This window comes from Dipteris shenzhenensis, chromosome 10, assembly GCF_047967505.1.
Source record: "Dipteris shenzhenensis isolate YYH24624 ecotype China chromosome 10, Dip_SZ_1.0, whole genome shotgun sequence".
Lineage (NCBI taxonomy): Eukaryota > Viridiplantae > Streptophyta > Polypodiopsida > Gleicheniales > Dipteridaceae > Dipteris > Dipteris shenzhenensis.
Genome location: NC_141605.1, coordinates 26,877,263 through 26,904,222, shown reverse-complemented (window position 1 = coordinate 26,904,222; position 26,960 = coordinate 26,877,263). Strand labels below are relative to the sequence as shown.

The 26,960-nt window shown below is 42.7% G+C and overlaps 1 protein-coding gene across 1 annotated transcript; it reads left to right on the top strand.

Moving 5' to 3' along the window:
- The first annotated feature begins 2,260 nt into the window (after positions 1-2,260).
- Positions 2,261-25,288, top strand: LOC147897626 (DHHC-type zinc finger family protein). Its single transcript, XM_087380337.1, has 10 exons — positions 2,261-2,576; positions 2,655-2,748; positions 4,051-4,145; positions 4,332-4,499; positions 4,680-4,752; positions 4,909-4,961; positions 9,299-9,390; positions 14,347-14,399; positions 14,509-14,634; positions 24,900-25,288. The coding sequence occupies exons 1-10, from the start codon at positions 2,431-2,433 to the stop codon at positions 25,197-25,199; spliced, it is 1,200 nt and encodes a 399-aa protein (XP_087236463.1). The 5' UTR covers positions 2,261-2,430; the 3' UTR covers positions 25,200-25,288.
- The last annotated feature ends 1,672 nt before the right edge of the window (positions 25,289-26,960 follow it).

Genomic DNA, 26,960 nt, shown 5'->3' with positions numbered 1-26,960 from the left:
CATCCAAGAGGAAATCATTCCAATAGAGGGAAATTTGAAGGAAGAGGAAATGCATTCATCAACATGTCAAACATACAGTGTAACTAGTGTCACAAGTTTGCACATTATGAAAGAGCTTGCCATAAGAAGTAGTATGACCAAGGAGGTTAATCTAGCAGCAATAGAGGACATTTTTATGCAAGAGAAAATCATCCTAGCAAACATCAAAGTTAGAGTCATTATGCCAATGAACCTAACACAATGTATCTTGTAATTGAAGGCATGCAAACACCTAAAAGTGGAATGCAGTTATCATGTTGACCAAGCACATTAGAATCCATGGTATATTGATAATGGTGTATCATAGGATATCAAGAATGGTTTGTAGAGATCAAGCCATTAGAAGGATCCAAAAATGTGATTTACATTGTATATAGCACACCGAATCCAGTTCAAGTGCATAGTCCCTAGTTTTATTGGAAAAAAAGGATTGATGAAAGATGTACTTGATGTTATTAAGCTTAGCAAGAATCTTCTATCAGTGGTACATATGATGAAACATAACTAGTACTTTAGAATCATCTTTGATGGAGATAGTATTTGTAGAAGCAATCCACACTACAGCTTCCAACTAAGCTAGTTCAAGGTATGACACCTTGTGATACATTTATTGGATACAATCCATGTATTAGCATGTCCACATATTTGGATGCATAACATATGCCCACATACATGATGATCATCTTAGAAAGTTGAATGTTAAGTCACGCAAATGCATCATGGTGGCTATAGTGATGAGACTAAAGCATACCAGTTGTATGATCTCATCAACCAAAAGGTCATTACCTTGAGAGATGTAGTGTTTGATGAAGAATCAAAATGGAAGTTCATCAAACACACAAGAGATAGTCATACTAATTGTTCAATTCTATATGAAGGTTGACAAAGAAGAGAAACAATTGCTAGAAGATCCCCAAAAAAGAAAAAATCAAACGATCTTCAAGAGAACACTCAGGTTGACATATGCTCATAAAGGCAAAGCAATTCAAGTTAAAGCACAAATTATTCTCTTATGACGACCACCATAGCTATAGAAGAAGAGCACCGTGATGGCCGCTACATGTAGACTTCCTCATCTAAGTCTTCATTGAGAAAAGCAAATTTGAAATCTAGTTGATACACATTCCATCTGTTAAGTGCGGCTAGAGATATCAAAAACCTTGAAGAATCCATCTTTGCTACTAGTGCATGAGGTCTCATTATAATCTTGTCCATACTTTTGTGCAAAACATTTTGCAACTAGTCTAGCTTTGTATCTTCAATTCAACCATTTGGATTGTACTTGACTTTATAAATTTTCTTGCGTAGAGTCCTTGGGCACCAACTCCCTTTAGTAAGACAACCAAAATTTTGATTATGAGATGAATTTAACAATATGCCATGAATAAAATTTAGTCAAATTAGCATGGTTGTGTTTTACACTAAAACAACCTCAAAAATGTCTTTATACCTTGAAATTTTAGTACACATGAAAAAGTTACATGATTTTGAAATGATTTGGGCTTTTATATTTTAGTGTGTTTTTTGTTTTAACCCCCCTCATCCCCCTGGGGTCACATATTATGAAAAATATGTATGAATCTTAAAATCTTTCATACATTTTGAAGTATAAACCTTATGCTTAATGGTAGGGAGAACTAGAAATTGTCATTTTTTCCCCTTGCATATTAAAAACTTTTGCAAAAAATCCATATATATATATATGAACCTTGTCCCCTGATGATCAAGGTAGTAACATAATACATATTGAGTTAGTGCCCCAAGCTTGTAGTTGCCTTTCTTTCCTAGTGGAAATGTACATAAATCCCAAGTGTCGTTTTGTACAAAGCGTCCACTTCTTTGTTCATTGTAGTTGCCATTCTGGCCTATCAACTACATCCTCAAATTACACTCATCTTATGAAAAGTCTCTACAACTTAAGGAAAGCTCCCAAAAGTTGGTATAGAAAAATTGACAAGTGTTTTGATGAACTGGGATACATCAAATCCAATGTAGATCGTACTCTCTACTATAAAGTTACAAGGAAGGCATTACCATTGCACTTTTGTACTAAGATGATCTGGAAGCAATGAGAGATTCACTATCAAGCTAAAACAATACTTATTTGCAAAGTTAAACACGAAATATCTTAGACTTATGCATTATTTTCTTTGTATTATTTTTTTGAGAAACTCATCACATGTCTTGGCTGCTTGGTTTAAACGCTCTTGGCAAGATTAAAAATATATTTTATCTTGGTTAAAGAAATCCCTTTGAAACGTTCACTGTCTGTTATTAGCTTCACAGCATGACAATGCTCTTAGGTTTCCTCAAAGCAAAACAAAGCAAAAAATGTTCTTAGCTTTCCTCAAAACAAAACAAAGCAAAAAATGCTCTTAGCTTTCCTCAAACATGGATCATTGGATCACGATTGCCTACGTTGGAATCGTGCTTTTGTCCCTCATCGCATTTTGCTGTGGCGATTGGCCCATTTTCGAAGGGACATTGATCCAACGTATCAACCATTGCTGTACCGGGGGAGGTTTTGATCTTTTAGAGTAAGCATCTCCTCAATTTTGGATTTTGGATTTGAAAAGCTCCAATGTGAAATTAACTGATTGTCCTAATATCTACAGGAAGATTGTGGGATTGGTATGTGGAGAAACAGGTAGAGAAGCTGTTGCATCAGCTGAGTATTATTGTTGTGAACGTCCCAATCCAATCCTACAGGTTCGGAGCTTTGTGTATCGACTGTTCTTTCTGCTATCTGTCCATGTTGAAGCTTCTTTTGCTCTTTTCTCATTGTGTCGAGGATCTAATGCGCATCGTCATGTTAGATCTAAGCTCTAACTCGAAAGCCCAGTAAATAATAACTCTTTGTTATGTGGAAATTGGATGCAAAAGTTGGCGTATGCTATCACTACAATTTTTGAATGCAGAATTTGTTTAGTGTTTGAGGCAGTTTCTACTAACGTAATTAAGCTTGTTGGACATAAGATCCTCATACAGATTGTAAAATATAGACGTATAATTCCATTCAGAGGTGGGAAGAGACTACATATGATGTTTTTATCAGGGTGTAAGAAAGTTTTGCTCAGTACTGCAGCTTCATGTGCACATAGGTCTAGACCCTAGATTGTGGTTCACATCAATCAGAATGGCACGACCCTTATTAGAAGATGAAGGATCTGCTCAGTTGAACCATATGAATGCTGTATGACTTTAAAATTATACGTTTGGGTAGGTCCTGGTTACAGATCCGTTATTAACATTACCACAGTCTCTGCCTGTATGCATTTAAACATCCCTTTGGCATCTAAATTTGACAACAGAAGTCTCTAGTATTTAGGGAAGCTGCAAAAGTTTCATCCGTTATATAAATGATGGTTGTGGAATAGAATTTTTGTTGGAATTTTAATTCTGGAGGCCTATACTGTAACCCAATCGGTTTATTTACACTGGCAAAATGGAATGATCCACTTTATTCTAGAAGGCATTTCTTTACGACGGTTTGACTCATTGAATCCTATTGCATAACATAATATTGGATCTCACCACAATATCATGTTACTTTTGAAATCTTGTTGCGTTTTTATTACTGAATTGTGAGGTTTCCAGCCCCGTCTTATTGCCACATGTATTGGAATGAAGCCTCTTGGAATAGCATTATGAAAGCAAAAGTAGAAGCTAGTTCCCTGTAGTAATTGGTTTACATTGATCAGTGTAGGTGTAGAATTAAACAAAATTATTTGCTGTTGGGTTTACGAGGATAGGGTTATCAAGCTGCCTTAACTGCATGTTCATGTACATGCTAGATTGTGCAAAGTTCTTGTGGTAGTATTAAGGTTATCTTATAACTTAAGGCTTCTTAGCATGGGAATAGGAGAGGTGAAATATTTGTTGGGCGTAGAGGGCACATGGAAAATGCTTGCATAGGAGTCTTTTACCTATCGGAGAAGGTTTCTCCCCTTTCCTTATTGTTTGTTACTTTTCTTTTGAACCATGATTAAAACGCATATTGTTGATGTGCAGCTGTTCTACTTTACAATCCTGGGCGGAACCTATCTTACTATTGTGAATACATCATTTGAATACATACCAGGGCATTACATCTCGTCAATACACAGGTGTGGGGATATACACTAGGCAAATGTGATTTAAATAAATTCAACACATAAGCATTTGGATATCTTTTAGCCTTACCAGCACATAATACTTGTGGCTAATAAGCTGCAAAATTTTGCACTTCAATAGCGTTTGTTGCCTTTCATTACTGGTGGCATTCTCAATCAAGGAAACCTTCTCTGTAACAGGTACTTGGGAACCGGTGGCGTGGTTATTGGCCTTCTTCTTTTCTTGATGACAAGTTTCAGCGACCCTGGCACTATAACCGCTGCTAATGTTTCTGAATATCTGTCAATGTATTCCTATGATGGAGTTCTTTATGAAGAGAAAATGTGTGCAACTTGCAACATAATTAGGTAACAGTAACACCGTCATGCTATAACTGCTTGTGTTACACTTTAAAGCCTTTTCTAAATCCGAGTATCTAGATCTGCAGTCAATTTGTGTTTGGATCCTTTCCAAGATTTACAGGATTGAGGTTGTTCAATGTTTGGAACCCTATCCCCAAGGTCTGCTGTCTGTCTTGATGTTGACAGGCCAGCTCGATCAAAGCATTGCAGTATATGTGGTCGTTGCGTTGCTCGCTTTGATCATCATTGTGGTTGGACGGTTAGTTCCCTTTCTACAACACAATGGTGTTGTTTCCTTGACTGCATGATAGCTTTCTATGCTTTGACTCCTGACAATGTATAAGTACGCGAATTGTCTACATTTTTAAAGTTCTCATGATCTCATGCTCTTTCTTACAGTTGAAATGATTGGCAGAATACTTGCATTGGCGAGAACAACCTACGCTTTTTCTTGATGTTTCTTTTCTGGTACTACTGCGAGCCAATGCGTAATTCTCCTCTTTGAAATTCAAGATGGGAACAGAGGTCTAGGCAACATGTGCTTGTGTTGTGACAGCATGACCTGTGATGTATTTTGTTCAACTTCTGTCAATGTGCAAATGTGGACAGAGCAAGCAGTGAAGCAGACTAATAAAGACAGTATATCAGGCTCTGTTTGTGTGGTTCTGTAAAATTAGTGTTTTTGTTTTCAACGGAAGGGCAGTGTAATAGGCTCTGTTTTTGTAGTGTTGAGAATGATTGCGATAAAACCTTCTGAGCAGAGGGAGACATCTTGTTGTAAATCTTTTGGCTGTCAATTTGAGTCTTTTACTTAGTTTGGTTTTAATTATTTGTAAGTTGCAATGATTGTAATTTTGTAAGTTTAAGATGCCAGAGATTGTGATGGTCTCAACAGCTCGAAAGGTGGTGGTATCAAAAGGGAAAGACCAGATTATAAGAAACATACAAGGGCCGTGGAAAGCAGGAAGAGGCGCAACACAACGGTGAAGCCATTGATTACGAGCGTCCAGGTCAGGTGGACATGAAGGATTTCCATGATGGAAGAGAAATGTCCAATTCTGGAGCCAAGGATGCCTGTTCTTACCTTTGACTCAGGTGGAGGAATGCACAATGGCATAGGCATGTGTTACTTTGGAGGCTGTCATAGAAGGAGGTTACAGATTCATCTGTTCATTTGCCTACAGACGAAACACAATGGGTTGCAAATTTGAGTTATAAAATATCTGGATGCCTTGCCTTTTGCCCCACAAGATGATGTTATGAGACATTGGGGATGCCTTGCCGTTTTTCCTACAAGATGATGTCAGGTTAATTCTTCATGCAAGTGGAGCCATACTTTATCTCCCCATAATTGCCATTTTCCCTACAAGATGATGTTTAGGTTAATTCTTCATGCAAGGAGCAATAGATCTACTAGCAGGCACAGCCTAGAGCTACACCTTATAACCTATTATTGTCGATGGGGCCTAGAATGCCTAGAAAGCCTAAACTCTGAGGCATGGCCATTGAATAAGAGCCCCAACAATCTGATTGCTTCAATACCTTGTCGACAATTGAGACTTGCAGCCAGAAATTATGACATCCAGTGGTATGTTGGGGCTACCGGCAGCACAGGATGTCTGATGAACCCTGTAACCTGGCACACAGCATTGAGATGATGAGTAGGGAGCTGCAATTCACGGAGGAATCTCACATTTGAAACCAGGCTTGCCTCTATCGATTTAGTTGACCAAATCTAGGCTGTTTCCATCAAGATTTGATGTCTGTCAAGAGCTCATGACCACTATACTTACTTCTCTTGATGTTGACAAGGTAGGTTTAAGCTCCCTATTGAAGTCACCTCAAGCGATGAATGCTCATCTCATTGGGTTAAGAGAAGTTTGGAATCATCCGTGATTGCCTGGAAGTATGTGAACATTAAGACAAAAGGCCTTCAATGATGTGGACATTGGTTGAAACCTTAAAGAGCATGGGACAATTAGCCATCCTTAGTAGCCCCTGCTGTTGCACTAATAAAAAGTTTCCTACTTTTGGTGTCAATTCTTTGGGACATGTTATTGTTGATACGTCAGTCTAATGGTATGTTGGGGGCTACTGGCAGTGCACGATGTTCGATGAACCCTGTGACCTGGCACACAATATTGAGATGATGAGTAGGGAGTTGCAATTCATGGAGGAATCTCACATTTGAAACCAGGCTTTCCTCAGTCGATTTAGTTGAACAAATGTAGGCTGTTTCCATCAAGATCTGATGTCTGTCAAGAGCTCAGGATCACTGTATTTACTTCTCTAGATCTTGACGAGATAGGTTTAAGTTCCATATTGAAGTCACCTCAAGCGATGAATGCTCATCCTCATTGGGTTAAGAGAAGTTTGGAATCATCTGTGATTGCTTGGAAGTATATGGAAACATTAGGACTGAAGGCCTTCAATGATGTGGACATTCGTTGAAACCTTGAAGAGCATGGGAAAGTTAGCCATTCTTAGTAGCCCCTGCTGTTGCACTGATAAAAATTTGCTACATTTGGTGTCAATTCTTTGGGACATGTTGTTATTGTTGATACTTCAGTCCTTCCTAGTGCTTTTTAAAGGGAGTTTTTCTTGAAAAGCACAAAATTTTGACTTTTTCCCATTATTGTCTATTAAAAGCCATAGAGAAGGTGTTAAAGTAGAAGAATGTGTAGGAGTCCAAGGTCTCTTATCACGTTGAATGACAATTTTGAATCTCGTTGCTCTAAAACTAAGACAAGTTTCCTTGGTTCAACATCTGATAGTGGTATAAACTCTCTCTTTAGGGGATGGGACGTCCCTATGTAAATTTGATCTAACATTGTGACTCCTTGTGTAGACAAATGCTCAAATAATTTTGTCTTCACTTGCAAAAAGTTTTATTTGCAATATCTTTAACATTTGATTTTACTGCACTCTATACTAGGATAGATTTGGAAGATTTGAAGTCTTGAATAGGAAAGATTGTTCCTCAAGTTTTGAATTACAGATATGAAAAATAGCTGCAAGGTTTTTAAGCTTTACATTTTGGATATCTGTTGGCTGAAATCTGGAAAATAAAGCCTTAATTTGCAAAATAAAAGGTGCACAAAAGATGTAAATGTTGAAGATAGACCTTTTCTGGTTTTAAACTTTCTCCTACATGATTTGTTCTTAACTCTAGGGGCCTCTTTATTCGAACAAAGGATTGGTATTCCCACTGGGCACTCATTGTGATGCTCTCTTAGCAAACTTCTGTCTTTTTCTTGTGTGAATTTGAGTTTTGCAATGATTGATCTCTTTTGAGACTTGTTCGATAGTTCTTCATAAACTTATTGAGGTTAGGAGATTCATGGACGACTTATTTGTCCCCTGGCATTCCAAACTTCAACGATATTCATTTGTAGAGGTCCAAATTCTTCTATTCTCGCATGGTTTGTGGACTTATTTGTATAGCTAGTGGAAGATATTACAGTTTCTTAGATCTTAGCATTACGTAATGTTCTTTAGGTTTAGAAGTTGATGTCTATGATAAATGACAACCACTTGAGTATGCTATCTTGAATATCATACAAATGCCTCGCATCAAGTTTGATGTGGCTAATATGGAGTGATTGCTTCCGAATTCTATAGAGTCTCCAAATTTGCACAAGCAAGAGTGCTTTTATCTCTCAATTTAGTAATTTGATTCTATTACGTCTTATAATACAAGAAAAGTAATGAAGAAACTCCACTTGGTACTATGTTGTAGCAGTTATATCTTTGGAATTCAGCTTTGGGTATACTTAGGATCCTTGAATGTAGAATCCAGTGTGGGGAGCTTCAAAGCCCATTTTCTTTTTGATTCTTAGTTCTTTACTATTCTTGGAGGTCATATGGATTTAAATACTGTTTTGTTTTGGTATCCATCACTCCCTTATTTGTTTATTTATTCTCATTATTTTTTATTTTGTTTCCTTGTGTTTATGTGGGGTTTCGTTTGTTTTCTTGTATTTGCGTTGTTTTACTTTTATTTTAATAATATATTAACATGAAGGTTTGTAAGTTTGTATATATTATAGTCCTATGAAGGTTTATCTCTCAATGTCTACAAGAGGCGCCATGCCATTGCAGGAGGGATTTCGTATAGAAATAGAAGGGTCAATGGGTGCTATTGTAGATTTAATCATTAGAGCATAAAAAGGTCCTAGAATATGCAGCGAAATGCTAACTGTGCAGCCAGGTGTCACTGCCACCTATGCCCTGCACTGGTGTGTGTAACAGTCCCCTATGATGAACTTGTTACTAGGTGGATACTATGCAACCCTTTTCCCTGGCAACCCAAACTGCTCCGCTGTGGCTTGTGATTTTGGGGACCTGACCACCTGCTGCAGACTCTTGCCCCAATGGCCTCTTGGAAGAAGCCATCCATCCATGTCTCCTAGGAAACAATGAACCTGGGCATGAACCAAGGAACTGTGGAAGTCAACTTCCTGTGCCATATGCAAGACCCAAGGCTGAGGGCATGTGCCAGTGTGATGGTGATGCGGAATAAAACCTCGATGATGCCAAGGCCTGTACGAAACACCTTGGCCTCTTTGACAAGGAATGTTAGACCACTGACACAAGATTATGGCACTAGAAACATCTAAGTTATTTACCAGATTTACTCTGTTGTTCAGTTCTAAAAAGAATCAGAGCTTATAAATCTCTCTTCCTTCGACATTATTTATTGATTATTAGCTTCTAAATTATGTATGATGGAGTCATATGTGTCTCTTCTACTTTTCTCCTTAGTTGTGCTCCACAGCAAATAATTTGCTATTTCAATGTTGCAGGCATTGTTGTCTGTGCTTATATGGAGCATGCGTAATTGCGGCGATCCTGGCTGGGGAACTGAAAAAGCGAAATATTATCCATATTCTCACTGGTGAGTTTTACGTCGAATGTTGTACACAAAATGCTAGTATTAAGGATCACGACAGTGTATGCATTGTGCACATGAATGATAAAATTGTGTGATATGGTTTTGATACCTTAGAAATAAGTTTAACTGTTCTTAGAAACCACCACAGTGTAGCTGACCCAGAATTTAGGTGGGACCTAAGTATTCGGTATGTGAAAAGGGTAATTACACCTATTTCATACAACCTTTGTAGAAGCACTGCCATGTTGCGATGTACCAAGCTATGGCCAAAGGAACTTGGTAACCCACAATCTGGTTGAACTGGATTAGAGGAGCTTCCGATGCACACTCTTTAGCACTAGAGCGATTTGTTGTTTTGCCGATATGTCCAAATCCACCCAACCTCCCGAGTATCGCGCTGTTTGTCCTGTAGGTATGCATTAAAGCCAACGTTAGCTCCTGTTTGGAAGCCCATCCTCTGTTGTCTTGAAGCGAATAGATTTGTTCCAAGTGATCTTGGCCCGGCAATAGATCTCTAGTAGGGACCTTGCCCTGTCTAGGTTGGATGCTGAGCCCTCCACAAAAAAAGGCCATGTCATCTGTAAACTCCAAGAGCTCCTCATCCTACTGTAGTACGGGTCATATTGCTCGGGAGGAGAAGAATGGGATTGGCAACTCCTCATTTCTCTACGCCGACCACATGGGGGCTAACGGTTGTCAAAAATTCTTTTCCTAGGAAGCTCAACTTCATTCGGTACGACGGTAAGCAAGAACCTCTAGTGTTGACTTCATGGCTCAATCAGTTTGAAAGCTACTTTTCAGTTTTTCCTACGAATGACAACAAGCGGTGTATCCTAGCATCAATGCACCTTATAGGTGAGGCGATCATCTGGTGGCTCAAGTGGTAGAAGAACCACAATGATGCAAAGGACGAGGCACCTCTTTATAGGTGGACGGAGTTCATGAAAGATATCCAATCATGGTTTCTACCACCTCAGTACCTGGATAGGCTTCAGAGTTATGAGCTACGCCAAGGGGACACCGAGATGGTGAATCATCATGCCAACAAGTTCACCCAGGTGTTCATACGGCTGCAGCTAGAGGAAATCAGAATTTGAGCAAGTTTCTCCATTGGCTGCATTCCGACATTTAGTGATTTGTTCGTAGTTTCAGGCCACGGGATTACGAGCGTGCATATGAGCTTGCTCAGAATTTCGAGCTCATGCACAAGGGTCAAGGATCCAAGCAGGTTAACAGTAAGAAGTCCAAGGACTCCCCGTCAGGAGATGGTGAGAAGGAGTCCCGCAATGGGCAGCAGAAAAAGAGCTGAACGATGAAGGACAACAACGTGTTATGGCGGGTACTTGGATGCAACGACTTGAGCTACCTATGGCAAAGAGAACTGATGCTTCCATTGTCATGTGCAGGCGAAATCAAGTAGGATTGCCCGCACTTCAAGAGAATGGGGGGGTCGGAAAGGAAATGTTTTGGGAAAGGGGAACGGGAACGGGAACGCCACGTCATATGACATGTCATCAAATCACATGGAAAGAGACCAAAATATGCTAAGAATAACCAGATGTAGAAGGGAGTGGAAGGAGAGGGGCTGAGTGGAAGGAGAGGGGGATAAGTAGAAGGGAGTGGAAGGAGAAAGAAAGAAAGAAAGAAAGTTTATTAAAGTCTTCGGGAGACCGTGAAGGTCTATGAGACTAAAGATAACTGATACAATGAGCATAACGGTGGCGGTCTCAAAACGGGCCAGCCAACCGTTTCTACAAAAAAGAGGTTATGAAGGATGGTGTGTCTAGTCCTGATACAAAAAATATGTGTCTACCTCCAGATGATACAAAAAAGAAGGGGGGGGCACCAAAAATGGGGCAAAGGGGGGAGATACAATATATATGTGCAGGTGGTGATCGTCAGAGACCAATCATAGAGGGGCCGTCAAATGGGAGGCCGGAAAAAACGATAGATGATTGGCCGAGAGGGGCCGAGACTTGAGTAGAAGGAAGTGCGAGGGGAGGGGGCTGAGTGGAAGGGGGTGGAGAGTGGAAAAACCCACTAACAATCCCCGTCATGGCAAAAAGTCGTTCCCCGCACAGTCCAAAAATGACGTCTGTTCCTCCCAAAAAGTTATTGTATTGAGTCTAGAGCAATAGATCGCACAACATTTGCGTACCCAATGATCTCAGAATGCGTGTGTACAGAGCCGTCTAACGGTTAGAGAAACAGCCTTTGAAGACTACAACCGCTTGGAGATCTGAACTGTCAACCATTGCGGCTAACCTACCCTTGCACACCCCTCTAGGTCACTGCTGCTAACCGGCATGATTATGCAATAACAATTTTTCTTGCTTTATAAAAGGTTACGTCAGCACCGATGTTGATGAGATTGTACCAGACTCACAGGTTGTGTGCACCACAGTGGATGGACTCCCAGACTCATATAAGGGATTTGCTACAACATGATGCCATGCCCAAGTTTCCTGCAATAGGTACATCTCTTTTTCTATTTCTTCGCTCCAAAGTAGATGCATCATGCGAATGACCAGCATGTGTATGAGGGGGCTTACCAGCTGAAACTTTCCCTTTGCTCTTGTTTTAATGCTGTGCAGCAAAGGCTTGATCACTAACACGGCTTTGTTCCTCTTGTAATAAAAGGGCAACGGGCTGGTCAAAGGAGTAAGGGTTGGCATTGCCGCCTGCGATCAACCCCAAAGTAGTAGCAAAGCCCTAGTAGGAATCAAGCAATCCATCTAGTGTCATGGATACAAGCTGAGAATCGGGGACTACCTCATCAATATTTGTTAACTGCTCTTTCAAATTTTTCACACTGGTGAGATAGGCATCCATATTACCACCCTCTTGAAGCTTTAAATCCTTCAACTGCTTGCGGAGATAGGCAACTCTAGCTTCATTCCGCATCTGATATAAGGAGGCAAGCTGATCCCATGCTTGCTTAGCTGTCTTGCATGAATGGATATGAGGGACAGTAACCCTTTTTATTGAAAGAGCAATCAAGGCATGTGCTTTGGCATCTAGTCCATCCCACTGAATTTGCTCCTGAGTAGGAGGCAAAGATCATGTAGTGGAAGAGGCAGCTCCACCAGAATTAACATTAGACCCATCAATGAAGGGTGCCAAAGGAAGGCTGGAAAATGGAATTACAGCAAGAGTGTGTGCTCCCCCAAGCATGAGAAGACCTCGAAATGATTGCAGCAGCAACCAGAGGTGAGAAGCTTGCAGCCTGAGATGTAGAAACAACAAATGAGAGCAAGAGGGCCTCAAAAGAGGTCTCTGGATTGCAGCAGCAGGCTCCAAACCCTAAAGTCAGCTGATGTAGACACTCCGAAATGGAGCAGCAGGCCCCTCAAAGTCGGCTCCTATAGGTGCTCAAGAATGTGGCGAAATTCACACATGTGAAAAGGAGACTGCTGCAGACCTTGAAAACAGCTCGGGGGTGTCTTGAAACAGCTCCGAAATGCTGTACTAGGGCAGAAAACAGCACCACAAGAGTCAACTATGCTGGAGGAGCACCAGAGAACAGTTTTCCAGTGATGAAAGTGCTTAGAACAGCCTCAGGTGACTACAACTTGCAGCCACGCCTTGTGAAATGTGCCAACCAGCAAGAGGAATGTGCCGACTTGCAAGAGAACAGGCCGCCAACAGCTTGGGGAAGCTGGAAATGGCTGAGGGAAAGATCCTTGACCTACTCTGATACGACTGTAGACTAGGGCAAGCAATGGAAGCACAAGAGGTGAAGCAATGAATGAATTGCTGCAATAGAGAAATCAGTACAAAGTACATCCTATATGATGAAACCCTAGGATAGGGTGTCGTAGTGGTACTAACTGTACTAACTATACCAAGTGTCCTAACTGCCCCTAACTAGGCCTACAAGGCACATACCAAGGAATGAGTAGCACCTATGGATAGCCCATAGAATGGCCTACACCCCTTCCCCCCTTTCTTTCCTGTGGGCATTGTCAAGAGTCTTAACGAGGTGTGTTTTTCGGCAGCCACAGGGGTGACAAGGCGCGCTGGCAGACAATAATTCGGATCTTTCAGAACCAAGTGTATGCTAACTAACAAGGATGTGATGTTTCATGGGAAAAAAAAAGCAAGAAGGATGCGACCTAATTTGTGACTAGCATCTTCTAAAATGCTAGCCTTACTTTTTCGCAGAGTTGCATTCATCTCTGCATGTTTCACCATCCAAAGAGGTTTGTATGAGCATTTTTTTGTGTATTTGTGTGTGTGCCAGCATACATGTACATGCTTGTGGGAGATTTTGTTTAACATTATTAAGTTACCATTGGGCATTTCATACGCATGATAGAATTGATGGTTTGAAAGCTTGTAGATAATAATGTTTACAATTGCAATTTCTGTTTGTGTTTTAGAAGATGATGGCATGCTCCTAGACTTAACTGAGTGATACAAATATATCCCTTGTGCAGCATGTGATCTTGGCGTCTGCACAATCTGCACTTTTTTGGAGGGAATGAAGTAGGGCTTGGGTGAGAGGGTGTTTGTGGTCTGTAGGGTAGAGAAAACAGTGATGGGAGCAATCAGAATGCTTACCAAAGGACCTGCTAACAAAATCACATGGCCTGGTCATGATAAGAAGTTGCATTAGGCATGGATATTGTATAAAAATGCTACACTTATAAAACGATTTCAGTTCCTGCATGGATCTACCAGAGCTAACTCCAATAGTCTCCTATCTTCCAGCTTCTCCATATTAATATATGATGATTGGAACCATTTTCCAAAATGAAGAAAGACTTCTGCCATCAAATCTGTAATCATTTGTGGTCTTGTCAGGTTTTCAAGATACCTTCTGTGGATGGCAGGTTTAGTCTTTTCTCTGCCATTGATGTTCTTTGCCCCCAAACACCCCCCCGCCCTCCCCGCCGGTTCTGTGTCTTGAGATTGCTATCTGAAACTTGAAATGCGATGTACCTTTTTCTGGCACAGCATATTTTGGGGTTGAACGCTCTTTTCGAAAGCTTCTTCCTCATATACTTGAGGTAGATTTTCCTCTTAACCTTGCTGATAGGTCCTTTGAAAGTTTAGCTCTAATTTTGTGTGTAAAGATTCTAAGTGTATTCCCATGGCTAATTATTTGAATCTTGGCAGTGGTTGCTGGTCTTTTACAATACGCAGCTGTTTATATTACTTTTCCTTCTGGTAATATCGGTGCTGCTGACTGGCTTTTTGGGTTACCACCTGTATTTGGTTTTAAGCAACACAACAACAAACGAGGTGAGTTTGTATTCCTAAGTGGCCTGGTTTTTGGTTTTTTATTGAAACCTAGCATGTTCTTCTATAAAAGAAAACATTTCAACTTGGCCTCAACTGGCCTTTAAAGCCTATTAATCTCCATCTTGTCAAGTAAAATTCTTAAACCTTTTCCCTTGATCCTAATTTTGGAAGCGATAAGATGTGTGGTCATGTTCACAAATCTATTGGAACTGAGGTTTCTCTTCAATATCAGTAAAAATTTCAAATACAGATTGCAATTGTATGTTTGAACTTCATCTAAATGAGCATCGTTTAGTATTCAATTGGGGCCACTAAAGTAGGCATTCACACCTGCTGTCTGAGAGACGAGAATATCAATATAGAAATACATTGCGCTGTCTTTGCGGGAGAGTACACATATGATTTTCCATAAATGTATGTGAGAGAGAGAGAGAGAGAGAGAGAGAGAGAGAGAGAGATTAACGTCCTCGGAAGACCTCACGGGTCTATGAAACAAAAGCACACTAAAAAAGAGTACTTACAACATCTGGATAAACCAGAGCTTCGAGGTTATTATAGCACATATCTAAATTCTAGTACTATGATAAAGTTGGTCTTCACGACATCAGTTTAAGACTGAGGGTCTTTGGGTTTGGATTTGAAGCCTCTAATGAGTGCTTTTCCATCTCTGTAAACAGCCCATTTACCTTCCTTGTGAGCTTCCTTCACTTTATCTAATTTTGTGGCTTTCATCTTGGGTTGAATCGGGATGAGCTCCTCTGAAATCCATATCTTGGTACCTCTTAATTTGTTGGTTTGCTTAAGAACTTTGCTTCTTGATATCTTGTCCTTCAGAATTAATTTGGCTTGTGTCCCTTTGTTGGAGGACACAAACCATATCTTCCGAGTCCCATTCAATCTTGGGGATTGCTTTTGTGACATGCTCAAGTTTTCTGCTGTGGTCCCTTCCTGCCAGCCCTCAGGTAAAATCCTCCTATTCGTAGTATCCGGGTATTATTAGCTCTTCTTTCCTGTTCTTGTACTTCTTTATAGACATCACATGTATTGATTTTGTTGTCCATCTTTGCTGTAATTTCCTGTTTAACTGATTTGACCCGAGTGGTAACGAAGTCCTGGACTTTGGTTACCAGTTTTGGTTCGAGCACTGCTTCACTTTGTATATGTAAAACTTCTTGTATGATTTCCTGTTTTCCACATTGAAAACTTTCATCTCCAGCATGGTTGTAAGACACGTTAAGACACGACACGTTAGACACGCTTCAGACACGAGTGTTTGAAGTGTATTAAAGATAAGACACGTAAGACACGCCATTGTAATTATAATAATAAATATTTAATTAATATATGTATAAGTATACAAACGTACAACTTGCTAGCATAGCTCGCTGCTAGATTCTAGAAGTACAATAAGCTACACTTAAACAATGCAAGAAGGCACTTGTAAGACTCGTCACTCAAGACTTAAAACTTAAAGTTAAGACTCGTGACTCAAGAGCTCGCAAGTATTGAGTACTTAAAGGTTTAAATGGACAATTGAATCTTGTCACATGTGATATGAATGAAATCTGCATCTCGATACATATAATTGAAAGAAAACTTCCGACTCTCAAGACTCAAATCTCTGAAGATTCATCCTAATCCGAATCTACGAGGTCACTGCCACTGCTAGATCCAAAGTCACCATGGATGATAGCATGGCTAAGTCAAACTCAATGTTGTTGTTACCCCCCACCCACCAAAAAAAAAAAAAAAACCAAGAGTGTCTAAAGGTGTCTTAAGGTAAGACACGTGTCGTAAGTGTCTTACGATAAGACACGAGTGTCTTAACAACCATGATCTCCAGCGAGGCAAGTCAGGCCTTAGCCTCTCTGAGTTCTTGCTGTAAATAGTAAACTTGTTCCTGTAGGTTCAAGCCTGTGAGTTTGCTTCGTTGCCTTTGATAGTTCAAATCGTAAGGAGATGGAGTCGGGGAAAAACCAGTAATGGCAGCAAAAGACAATTTCTTCGTTGTAGGGGTCGAGATAACATGCTTCTTCTCCATGAAAGCCTTCGAGAGCTCCATGACGGCTTGTGAATAGTTTGCAGGCCCCTTTGCTGTCTCTAACACCCCAGACTAAGCCCAGGGCTCAGCTCAGCCTCGGGCTGAGAGCAGGCTCCTATTTGCGACCCCCTACGCTATGCTAGAGACTTAGGCGCAGGTTGGGGTTGAGATAACAGGCTTTTTCTCCATGAAAGCCTTTGAGAGCTCCATGACGGCCTATGAATAGTTTGCAAGCCCCTTTGCTGTCTTTAACATCCCAAACTGAGCCCGGGGCTAAGCTCAGCCTGGGGCTGAGAGTGGGCTCCTGTTTGTGCCCCCCCTAGGCTACGCTGGAGACCTAGGCGCCATGACCTTCTTCTTGGTCCGCCTTGTGTGTGCACGCCCACCTTGCCCGTTGGCTCTATTGCTCTGTGTGTGCGCGCCTTGCTGGCCCCGTTGGCTTTGTGTGTGCCGTTGCTAGATTAGGATAGACGACTAAGAGGCTGGGCTACGGGAGGCTGAGGGGCTAGGTGAGAGAGAGAGAGAGAGAGAGAGAGAGAGAGAGAGAGAGATTGACATATGCTAGAGGCCTCGCGGGCCTATTAGACAAAGTGCGAATCCAAGAAGTACCTCATACAAGCCACTGAGGGCTGAAGCAAAGGGTTCACTAAGACCCTTACTGAAACGAGCTGTCTCGTGACGTGGGGGAGGGCGTGGTCTTCTCGATTTCTGGATCCGGTGGGCTACATCAAGGGTGATGCCTCGTCTCTGGCGGTCGCCTCTGAGAAGGGATGAGATAGACCGGACCTCGATCGTGCGTGCTTTGGGCTCTCTTTGTGTCGCACGTGGAGTGTGTGTCCCTCGTCTGGCTGCATCGTGGTAGACACTCCTACTGCTGATTCATGATGCTCTCATCTCATCAAGCTCCTCTCCCTCAGCTACACTGGCAGCTGACTCAGATGCATAGAAGTCTGTAACAAAAGTCTATGATCTATTGATGGTGACCCGTGGCATCAGTCCATGCTGCTCTCTGGCCTGTCACATCCGTGTGTCTCTCCGTCGGCGCATCTCAAGCAGGTAGAGCCCAACACAGACCTGATTGTGACAATGTATCAGCCGTGTGAGTGGGCCAAAGCCATGTCCCTCCTGAAAGAGGCAGTGATATCGTCCTCGGATCTCGGGCAGACACATAGAAAATGCTCCTTCGTCTTGATCTCCCCCATTTGGCATAGTGTGCAAGTCCTCTGCTCTCTGGGTATGCCTGCAGCTCTCCTTGCCTCAATCCGCATCTGATGTGATGAGACTCGTAACTGACCAATGGCGATCCTCAGTGCATGTGAAACTCTCCTGTCCTCAAGATACTGAGGTCTGATGACAAAAGCAGACATGCTTCGGGAGTTTGGCCAGCCAGCAACAGCAACAGCAACAAAATATTTTCTAATGTATAATGTTGAAGATTCTATGAGAAGACAGCAGCAGCTGGAGTGGTACTTGGAGAGGGTCCAATTGCTTATCAAGACCAATACAATGTCAAGGGAAAGCTATTTGGTATTGAGAGGAGCTGAGAAGGGCTATAACATTTCGTGGGCCGACATCATTTATAACGGGCTAATGGCAAAGATTGGTAAGAAAACTTTAACAGGTACCAATAATCATTCCAAAGTTGGTCCATTTATTACAGCATTATTTGAATATGGGAAGAGATCTTCAGTGATTATAAGGGAGATGCCAAGTCTTGACGGAGAAACCAGAACTAAAGCAAGAAGAGATGTGCATATGCAAGAGGCATCCACAGATGATGAGAAGTGGAAAGTAGCTGAGGATTTGAATGAGGCTAAGTACCTCCTTGGCTCTTCAGACCCCTCTATCTTGCAAACACCCCAAATACTAATTATCCTAACCCCCACTAACTTGACCCACTTTTGGCCTTCATTACAATCACCAAAAAGGATAGCCTTGGGTTTGATTTGAACTTTTACAAGGAATATCTTATGTAAAGGGTTCGTGTCTACGATTTTTTGACAAATCAAAAACTCTATCCAGTGGAAGTGCGAGGTGTTAGGGATTAGCTACGCAGCTATAACTAGCTCTAGTCCTAAGCATAGTTGCCAGATGTTTGGAAACGCAAACATGTTTCGATTCAAAATTTTCCCTAGGCGCCTGTTTTACCAAAAAATATATGCCTGCTATAAGTACACAATCTTGGGACCTAAAATGCATGATTTCATGCACTAATGGCACCCAGAACACTGAGGAACATAAAGGAAAACATTTCAGCAATCTAATATGTTCATACACTTAGAAGTGAGCTCGGGAAGGCGTTTTCCAACAAAGCGTGATGGCGATGGCTCCTTTGATTGTTTTGATAAAAATAGGGCCAAAAATTGACCTTAGGGCCTTTTGTCCCAAAAACCATTGCCAACAAAACATGTTTTTTATTTCCAAACGTTTGGCAACGTTTGAAAACATTTCAAAAAATAAAAAACGTGTTTCATTGCAACTATGGTCCTAAGTAGTACTCTTATTAGTCAACGTACTAAAAACAGTTATTCAGTTATTTGCATGTAACTTCTATGCTCATGCTTATGAGTCTCAGTAGTTTGACGAGATCTAGGGATTGATCGGATTACAATGATGCTCTATTTACCAGTTCTATACTAATCTTTTGCTATGATCTGATAATGATGGATATAAGGAGACACTTTCTGATCTATATTTGCTATTTCCAATGCGCCATTGAATTATTATCTGTTCCGACTTCTGTCTAATATAGTCCCCGGCTACCCCCCGTTCCCTCTCTCTCTCCGCTCCCTCGCTCAGCCCATCGCTGCTCACGCTCAGCACTCCCTCGCTAAACCCCCCGCTGCTCCTCGCTCCTGCTCCCCGCTCCCTCGCTCCTCGCTCCAGCTCCCTTGCTCACGCTCACGCTCCCTCGCCCCTCGCTCCCCGCTAACCCCTCAACCACCCCTTGCTCCCCGCTAACCCCTCAACCAACACTCGCTCCCCGCTCAGCCCCTCGCTCCCCTCAGCCACCCCTCGTTCCCCGCTACCCCCTCACTCAGCCACCTCCCTCCCTCCTTTTCCGCTCATCCACCGCCCCCCCCCCCCCCTCTGCTCCCCTCGCCACCTTTCCGGGAAAAAAATAAAAGTAAAGAAATTAATCCTTGCCATCTTAGCCTCGCCTCCTTCTCCACCTCTTGGCTGCCTCTCCACTTCAGGCTTCCGCCCTACCTCTCCACCACCTCGCACTGAACATGCATCCCATTATGGGGGGGGAACTGGTGCTCCCGCTCCCGGCTAAACACTAACACTAAGATCTGCACTCGCACCCCAAGAGAAATGGGGGACAAAGCCAAGAAAGACGAAAATAACAACAACAACAAAAAAAAGCAAACGACACAACTGAATTTGGAGGATGTGAACACACGTTACAACCAAAGTGGACTCGGGGTAGACAGCAAGGCAAAGGTAGGACCCGCCTTAGCTTCTTCAGCCTCTATCTCTACCTCAACCTCAACCTCAACCTCAACTCCCGCTACAATGTAAGTTTCGTTTTCAGCTCCAACCTCAGCTCCCTCTATCTCTGTCTCTACTTCGACTTCAGTCCCCGCTTCAGGCCCAGCTCTAGTTCTAGTCTCAGCCCCATCTACATCTACGATCAGTGACATACTCATGCCCATGGCGCCGGCTGTTGTTTCCTTTCCCTCTTCTCCTGTTACAGGTCTCGCACAACTTATGACCCCTACTTTGGAGGTGTCATACACTGTGCTGCATTACGCTTCACTCTCCCCTCTCCCTCTAAGTCAGCCCACCCTACCACACCCCGTTGGAACTGCCTCATCCATTCCACTGTCATCTCCGTTCCTCACTCAGCCACCGTCCAGTTTCCGGACTCAGTCCCACTCTTTCATGCCACAATCACCACAGTTTCAGCATGGACATGGGTGCACTGATACACCAGAGGCCCGTGAGACCCTACTCACAGAGATACATAGTTTCCATGAGCGTGAGATGGAGCTGGCTTGCTTCGCACGGGAGCAGGTTCGCTTTAACCAGGAGCAGAGCCGCATCATACAGGAGCAGGCTAGGGCCATTCGGGAGTAGGCGGGTCTTATTCAGGGACTCAGACAGGATATCATGTAGCTCTGACAGGAGGTCATAGCCATACACACTGCCCCATGGAGTACCCCGGTGATCGAGGCACAGATTGCGAGCATGCAATCTGCTATTGAGGAGACTTTCAGATGGGTTGACGTGGCTAAATGGGAACCCGCAAGGGTCACCATTTCGGCTACCCTCATGGAGCAGCAGCAGAGAGCCAGTAAGGCTCTCAACATCGGAGTACGTGGGATCCCACACACTGAGGCTACACCGATGGTAGATGCGACTGTGTTCGTGACCACTACTCTGGGTGTGGCTAAGCACAGGATAGAGAGGGCATGGCGGGTGGGGAGAGATCCCAACAGAGAGCAACCCGTGATCATACGATTTCATGACACTCAGGCACGACTTTCAGCTCTACGACGCAGGTCAGTCCTTCGAGATCAGCTAGCGATCTCTATGGATGATGACCTCACACCTCTACAGGTTGAGGAGAGGCGCTCTTTGCTGCAGCAGCGAGATCAATCCCGGAAGGAGGAAAAGTGGGCAGTGTTATGAGAGGGACGACTTCTTACAGGCCCCCGTAGGACACGTGCCTGCTCCCCTACACAGGGAAGCGGGGTCTATGAGACTCAGATATCCGAGACCCTGTCCTGCACCATTTGGAACTGTAATGGTACCTTATGGTCAGAACCAGGGAACTTCTCGGAATCCTATACAGGCCACGACATAGTCTTCTATACAGAGACACATCAGAGTCCAGAGCGCCCTCTCCCTCTCCCATTAGTCAGTGGATATACATGGGAGTCTGCCTACAAAGATGAGACGAGGGGTACAGGAGGAGTTCGAGGTTCAGGTGGAGTTGCAGTCCTTTTCAGATCCACACTTCGGGGGATCATTTCAGTAGAGCAGAGAGATACACATTCGAGATTTCTTTGGATCCGGATATGACACATGGACAGCTAGGATCTGTTTGTCGCAGTTTGCTACTTCTACCCAGAGACCTCCCACTTTGCCAGAGATATTCGAGGTGATGATGAGACATCCCCATTTGCTGCCCTTTATCAGTCCATCGTTGACTTTTCTAGCCGCGGATAAGTCCTTCTAGTGGGAGACTTCAACGCGAGGACAAGGGCCCATTAGGTACCACTTCTTGAGTTCAGAGATGATTCCACTCTACTGGCAGATGTTGACCTTGAGGAGGCAGGTATGCTACGGGTTTCGGCTGACAGGCGAGGTCCATTCTCATCCTATGGGCAGGCCCTATTAGACCTAGGCATGATACATGATCTCATTATCTATAATGGTCTTGACAGATGGCCCGCTTCAGGTGGTTTCACATGCTTTCCACATGGGGGGGGCGCTAGTGTTGTTGATTACATCATGGGATCCCCTATCTTTACATCTCGCATTACTGACTTCACTGTAGCACCTCTCCCCCGAGGGGCTGATCATACATACCTTTTCTTTCGCATCTCCACCTCCCTTCGCACAGCACCTTCCACCCCACTCAGTGCTTACTCCACCTACCACGATATACGCTTTGATCGGGATCACTCACCTTCTTACTCTGGCTGTCTGTACATACTTCTCGCTTATATTGACTTCATACCCCTTTTAGAGGATCGTGCTGCCCTTGTCACCCGCTCACTACATGAGGCTGCCATTCACGCTTTTCCCCACACCACCCGCTCGACCCGCCTACCACCCCCTGGAACCGTACCCTGTAATAGTTGGTACGATGATGAGTGTAAGGCCTTACGCCGTCAACTTAGATTCGAAACCAAAAACAGTCTTCTGAGCACACTAGATACGCTACGTGAATACCGTAGACTGGTACGGAGAAAGAAACTAGACTTCGTTTGTCGAAACGAGGAGGAGCTACTGAACATTTTGTTTAGTTACAACTCTAAGGACTTCTGGCGGAGATTTGTAGAAGGACGGTCCCCTCCGCCACTCACTGACACCCAGATCTGGTTTGATTATGCACACACACTTTATGACATCCCAAATCAGCCAGTCCCTAGCCTCTCACACATGCCTCGTCCCACATCCTGCACCCTTTTCACTAGAGGAGGGGTAAAGGATGTTGTAATGAAACTTCATAATGGCCGAGCGAAGGATCATGAGGGACTATGCACTGAGTTCATTGCATATGGGATTGACCTCCTAGCCCCGATCTTACCAAAGCTTTTTAATGAAGCGGTTTGTTTGGGATTTTCACACACTTGGACCATTAACACTATCTCACCCATCCACAAGGTAGGGGATCCCATGAGCTCGGAGAACTAAAGGACCATTATGATTGAACATGTCATGTCCAAGATTTATGCATCAGTACTTGACTCCGAGGTTAGCAGACTTGCAGAGTGTCGAGGACTGAGAGCATACTTTGTGGGTAATATGCTGTAGATTTCTTATGCAACATCATGTGATTCTTGGTTAGCTTTGCAATGACCTTATTGATAAAATGAGTACCCCTATCATATACTATTTCAATTGGTATTCCAAACCTTGTAATGATATTATGATACAGGAAATTTGCAACACTTCTTCTCTTATTATCTTTCAAAGCCACTGCTTCAACCCACTTAGTACAATAGCCAGTAGCAACAAGTATGTACTTATTATTTGTATACCCGGCTGCTGGCTTGATTGGACCAATAAAATCCAAGCCCCATTTTTTAAAAGATTCAAGTGGAAGAATAGGTTGATGAGGCATCCTCTCTTTTGGTGAAGGTTTCCCATCTCTCTCACATGCTAAACACTCCTTTGCATATTGATGAGCATCTTTGAATACTGTCGGCCACCACATGCTTGCTTGCATAATCTTTCTGCTTGTGACTTCCCCTCAGAAATGTCCTCTAGCATTTCTAGCATGTGTCTCTGTCAACACTGCTTGCTGCTCATGAACTTGAGAAGCAGGTTGCATAGCAGCCAGTTGACCAGCTTGATTGGTCAAGCGTCCCATTGATAGCTGACCTGTATTATTTTTCTCAAGTTTTTAATAGAAAGCTGTTTGGTTTGGAAAAAATTTATGCTCCGTCTGCACAAAGTGTGGCCTGGTCTTGTTATAGGTTTCTGTCTTTGGAGGTCTCATGGTTGGCATTGATGGCTTGCAGCTTGAGAAGTTGCCTACTCCAAATTTTGGACGCCTGTTGCTTTAGTGCTCGGTGTGACTCTGCTGGTTGCTTGTTATGTGCCCTTGCTGGTTTAGACATGTATAGGTGGCTTCAAGCCACACTCCTGCAGCTGAGTTCAAGGTTTTAAACTGCGGCATGCCCTTTAGGTTTGGCCACTCTTGATGGTTCATGCTGCAGCTGAACATCTGAAGTGGCCATTCAATTCAGGCCCATTCTGATGTTGCTGGCTGTGGTAGCTGATTTGAGGCTTCCCCTCTTCCCCAGCTCCGCTCTTGGCTTCCCACCACACTTCAGTAGGTGGTTGGCCTTCGTCGATTGTCAGTTGTAATATGTCCTTTTTGTGTTCCATGTGGTTGTTTTGTTACATCAAGGCTACTGGAGTACTGCATTCCAGGTTAAAGTTTGGTTCTTCTCCGGCCCCTATTTAAGTGCTAGCTGCCTATGGCTCTTTCAGTCTTGCCACCCGGGTTGTAATATAGTAGAAGAATAATTGGGACTTTTAGTAGGAGGCCATTCTGAAGTCAGATCATGTCTTCTTAGGTCCTCCAAAAGAGCATTCAGTTACCTCTTAATCATAGGAGGTTTTTGCCTAGTCCTAGGATGTGCTCCTCCGTCTGGCAAGTAAAGTCCCTAAAGTCTCACTTTTGCACAGGAAATGTAACATGGATTGTGAGGGTTGTGATCTCTTTTTAAATAAAGGAATGGTTCTTATCTTTTTAACACCCCCCCCCCCCCCCTCCGTTGCGGCCGTGGAGGGGGCGCAGATGATGATGGGGCTGCACATGTGTCCATTAGCTGTAATCGCATAGGGAAACTGCCTCTGTCAGACTTTACCCTTACCTGAGCTCTTCTGTTTTCGTTATCATATGTCTGATCCTGCCATTTGAGAGTGGATGGATGATTTGATAAATAAATTTGAAGTTGAGTTCCTCTAAGCTGTTTGCATCGCCAGTAAATATTTGCAGAATGTGCTTGATTGATTGGAATGTGTCATTGTGCAGACCTTCAAATGGGAGAATTATAGGAGGTGGAAAAGTGATGTTCAATCGGATAAAAGCCTTAATGAGGTGCAAGCCAAGCACACTGCAACTATTGGTGATGTTGATTCAGGCAAAAATCGTGATAAAAAATGGTTCATACTTCTGTGCAGCATGCCAAGGTTCTTCAGAAAGACACCAAAAGTAGCTTTAGAAAGAAACAATGTTTATGATAAAGGAATTCTTCAAAATGTAAATGAAGTTTGTTTCCCTCAATCATGCAGACTGTGGTTCAAAACCTCAAACAAACTGAAGAAAATATGACAACAGCAAGGTTTGGTTTATACACTACCAGGTTTTACTATTCATTCTCAGGCCTTCCAAGTTTGCACCAATAATTCATTAAAGCTCTCCTTTAGATATTTGTTTGCAGCAATGAAGTAAGGATAATGAAGGTTCTGAGGGATCTCTCTTCTGTCTACGTGCAATATTTTCGTAGTTCTCTTGCATGGATGTGCAATATTTTCATGGAAAATAAAGGTAAAATATAATATAGTAACAATACATCATGGTGGAAATGACAAAAGAACATCATTGTCATGACAAAGTGAAAGCCACCTGGTTACCTGTTGAGGATGCAAATGAGGGCATCATAGGCATTGAGAAAGGGGAGCTGCTTGTGTACAGAAGCTCTTGAGAACCGTGGTCGCCATTTTCGAAGCCTGTAGTTCTGGGATAAGAGTGGAATGACAATACGTGATGAAATTGTAAGCATGTTGGTTGGAGTTAGGGATGGACTCCTTGTAGATTATTTGCTACATTTGTTATGATCCAAGAGAAAACAGCCTTTCTCAAGAACAGCATATGAGAACTACTGAAACGCAAAACATAAGAAAAAAGGAAATTGGAAGAGAGCTGCCATAAAACTAGGCCACAAAGTTTCCTAAAGTAAATCGTGGCATTAAAAATCACACATTTCACCCTAAATCCATAGCGTTGACTTTCCTATTGAAAGTTAAGCTTTTTCTTGGCAGCAATTTGCTCACATGCAGCCAACATACGATTCACTACTCACAGCTGCTGCTGCCTGATATTGGAAATTCGTTTGCTGCAGCTGCCAGATATTGGAAATTCATTTGCTATCAATGAAATCGAGAATTTTATGTGACTAATTGTATAAGGGGCCTAAGACCTAAGGGGCGCAAGACCTCATGCATGCTAGCTTTAGTCTCAACCCTTAGTGGTTACCAATCCCCAATGAGACTATGCCTAACTCAACCAATCTTGGACTCATGGAGAAATATAGCTTCCTTTGTCTTCTAGGAAGGAAGTCTCCCATTCTAAGGAAACAAGTTATTGTTGCTAAATTTTACAGACATAAGAGGATTTGTGAGTGGGAAAATGACTACGTAGCATGAAGGGCAATGAGTTGAAGCTTAGTAAGTACATTACCCATGAGCGAGTCTACAAATCAATGGATGATGTGAACACGCCTTTAATATCGAATTCCAAGGCATCAACTCGTATGAGGTTTGTTATCATTGGAGAGGTCTCTATACGGTCATCCCTTCACTTATATATTTATAAGCTCGTTGGGTCATATTTGGCAATTGACCCTAAATGAAAGGGTTGTGCTTTCAATAGAGCTATCTTTCATATCTATCTTTCTCAATTATTCTGGAACCATGGAGTCCAATGTAACTCAATGAATACACGTGTCTCTTTGTGGATAAGAAGGTTTTTTGTGATAATGCTATTGAAGATTTACACTCGATGTGCCACTGTGAGACGACCATCTTAGTGCACACATGGACTTGCATATATGGCCATCTTGACTTCTTGTCTCAATTGGTAGATTACACTAAACAATTGCATGAAAGACAAACAAGATTCTATAAATGCACCTAAATAAGGACATTAAAGTATCCTCTGTGTAGAAGGCACATAAACATAGTCACTTCAAGATCTACGGAGTCTCTGGGGGCCGGAGAGAGCACTGTGATGGTACTTAGCCTCTATATACAAGGAGATTCCAGGGCAGAGTACTCCTACCACTCCACTAGAGGATGGGTTTAGCAAGGGATT